A 2632-nucleotide genomic window follows, 5' to 3' on the forward strand; every position below is an offset into this window, starting at 1 on the left:
GCAGTGGCCACCAGGCCGTTGACCAGCCCGTTGAGGTCGGACGCCACGCTGGCCGCCCCCACCCCCGCGGCCCCCGCGGCGTCATGCACGGCCAGCACCAGCACTGACGAGGGGTCCACCTCGCCGCCGTCCTCGCCGGCGCCGCCCGCCCCCAGGATCGCGCCCACGGGGGTGCCTGCACAAAAGTTAGGGGTGGGAGGAGGGGGGGAGGGAGGGGCGCGCTCACTTGGGAGAGGAGACATGGGTCATAGCTTGAATGCGTCAACGCAGCGAGGCCAGGGGGGGAAAGGAAGGGGGGTGCTCAGTTGGGAACTCGATACGCCGCCTGCTTGCAGCACCAAGCGACCTGATGTGGCACTGCTGACCGGCCCCACCCCATGAGCCGCCACCCACAGTCTGTGATGCAGCCGTCCACCAGCAGGTCGTCGGCCGCAAAGGGCGACTTGACGGGCGAGAAGTAAAAGGGGATGGCCGAGCTGGCGCGCAGGGCGTCACGCACGCGCATGCCTGGCAGGGATGCGGGGGGAAGGGCAAGAGGAGTGCGTTGTAGAGACCAATCCAGCCATGAAATTTTGAACTCGTTCTTGTGATTTCGAGGCTGGTGCGTGTGCGTGCATGCGTGCCTAGCCGGGCGTCTGCTGGCGGCGCCCCGCCCTCACCCGCATGTGTCCTGCTATCAAGGTAGAGGGGGGCGCGCCGCGCCAGGCTGGTCGTGGATATGAACACGCGCACACCGCTGACAGCCTCCACATCACCCAGCGTTGGTGCCGCGACGCCGGTGCGCTGCGCGACGGCCTGGGGGTCGGGCGGTGGCGATGCTTAGCGGGAGTGCCGCAGACGGAGAGACATTCAAGGGATGAGTGTGAGTCATGTGAAGGCGCCCAGCACTCTCTGAACACCTGTCAAAGCTGGCACACGCTTGTGTTGCAGCCCACGACGCCCGTCGCTGTAAACACCTGCCTGCAAGTGCTATCTTTGCCTCACAGCCTTCAGCCGTTTCACTGCTCCCCCCTTCTTCTCCCCCCCCTCCCCCAGGGTTCCCCCAGGGTGCCGTGTGGCGCCCCTCTCCTTGGCCCCACACCCCCCTGCCTTCCACCTGCTCTATGGCTCCAAAGAGGTCGGCCCCTGAGGCCAGGCCCAGGTTGCTCTTGAGACCCATCCAGCTGAGGGACTCCGCCTCGGGCAGGGTGGCCATGGCTGCCAGGATCTGTGCGTCAGAGGCAGTGTGTGTGTGTGTGTGTGTGTGTGCGCGTGTGCGTGTGCGTGTGCGTGTGCGTGTGCGTGTGCGTGTGCGTGTGTGTGTGGGTGCGTTTGGGTGTGTGTGGGACAGCCCGTTCACTTGGGCGGGCTGTAGGGGCCATGATGGGCGCTCTGTGCCTGACCATTAAGTAAGGTATATATTCAGGAGCGAATGCAGCTTGTATAACAGCCCGCTAGGTTGCTCTTCGCGGAGTTGGCTTCCCGGCCCGGCCGTTCATTCGCTTCATTCGCTTGTGCTGCACAACCAAGACCACTAGCTCGTTCCAGTGTCGGCTTAATCCGCTCCTGGCATAAATTCCTACAATCTTAGCTGTCAGCCACCCACATACGCACCCTCCCCGGAAAGGCACCATTCGCTCCGTTCACTTCATTCGCTCCTGGCAAGTGGTTGCCGCGTGACGCGGTCCTAGCAACGCTACCAAAAAGTCACATACGGCACACACATTGCTTTGATAGCCCTTGGGGCGGTGCACGGCCACCTAGCTCTGCAGCCATGTCTGCTGTGCCTGGGCAGCAGGCGCGGCAGCAGCAGCAGACAGGAGCTTCACCTCACCGCTGGTGGGGTACCAGTCAGTGTGCAAGGAGGCTAAAGAGAAAGGTGAATGGGGAGCCGGGAAAGGAGCGACCCTTGTCTGATACTTAGGAGCTGCACATGCCACTAGCTGCACATGTGGGGGAGGGGTTGGAGCGGTTGATCACCGATGACATGCTCTTTGATGGCTTTCAAACAACACAAATACAAACACACGTTCTTTTACCCTCGCCCCCTGCTTTCCTCAGGCCTGGAGCCCATGAGCAGCAAGTGGGACGCGGTGTGCAGCATGCAGCAGGCGGGTGGCGAGGAGGGTGAGGAGAGGGAGGGCGCAGAGGATGAAGAGCGGAGGTGGGATGGCAGCAGCGAGCAAGGACGCTCGCCCTCGCTGAAGCAGCCGCGCCCGCCACAGCTGCAGCAGCTGGCAGGGGGCCCCCAGCAGCCGCGGCAGCAGCAACAGCAGCAGCAGCCAGGCACGCTGACGCACAGCGAGGCAGATGCACTCATCCGGTGCGCAGAGTGGCAGCGGCGCGCGTTGGCGGCTGGCCACGAAAACATTCGGCTGGCAGAGGAGCTTGCGGACAGCAGGAAGCGCGAAGCGGAGCTGCGGCGTGAGAATACACTGCTGCAGGAGCAGTTGGCGCGCCTTGAGGCCAGCTGTGGGCATGGGTCCATAGCAGCGGAGCCTGCTGCATCTCCATCGGTGCTGCAGCCGTCAGCCACTCAGCAGCAGCAGCCGTCAGCCACTCAGCAGCAGCAGCAGCAGCAGCAGCAGCAGCAGCAGTCGGTGACGGCGGCCGCTGCAGCAGCAGCAGCCGCAGCAACCGCGATTGCCCAGCC

General features: G+C 64.1%; 1 protein-coding gene across 1 annotated transcript; it reads right to left on the reverse strand.

Moving 5' to 3' along the window:
- Positions 1–301: 301 nt before the first annotated feature.
- MNEG_16090 (hypothetical protein) lies at positions 302–1195 on the reverse strand (the record flags this gene model as incomplete). Its single annotated transcript, XM_014035439.1, has 3 exons — positions 302–507; positions 660–795; positions 1097–1195. The coding sequence occupies 3 exons, from the start codon at positions 1193–1195 to the stop codon at positions 302–304; spliced, it is 441 nt and encodes a 146-aa protein (XP_013890893.1).
- Positions 1196–2632: the final 1437 nt, after the last annotated feature.

Source organism: Monoraphidium neglectum, assembly GCF_000611645.1.
Source record: "Monoraphidium neglectum strain SAG 48.87 unplaced genomic scaffold scaffold05970, whole genome shotgun sequence".
NCBI lineage: Eukaryota > Viridiplantae > Chlorophyta > Chlorophyceae > Sphaeropleales > Selenastraceae > Monoraphidium > Monoraphidium neglectum.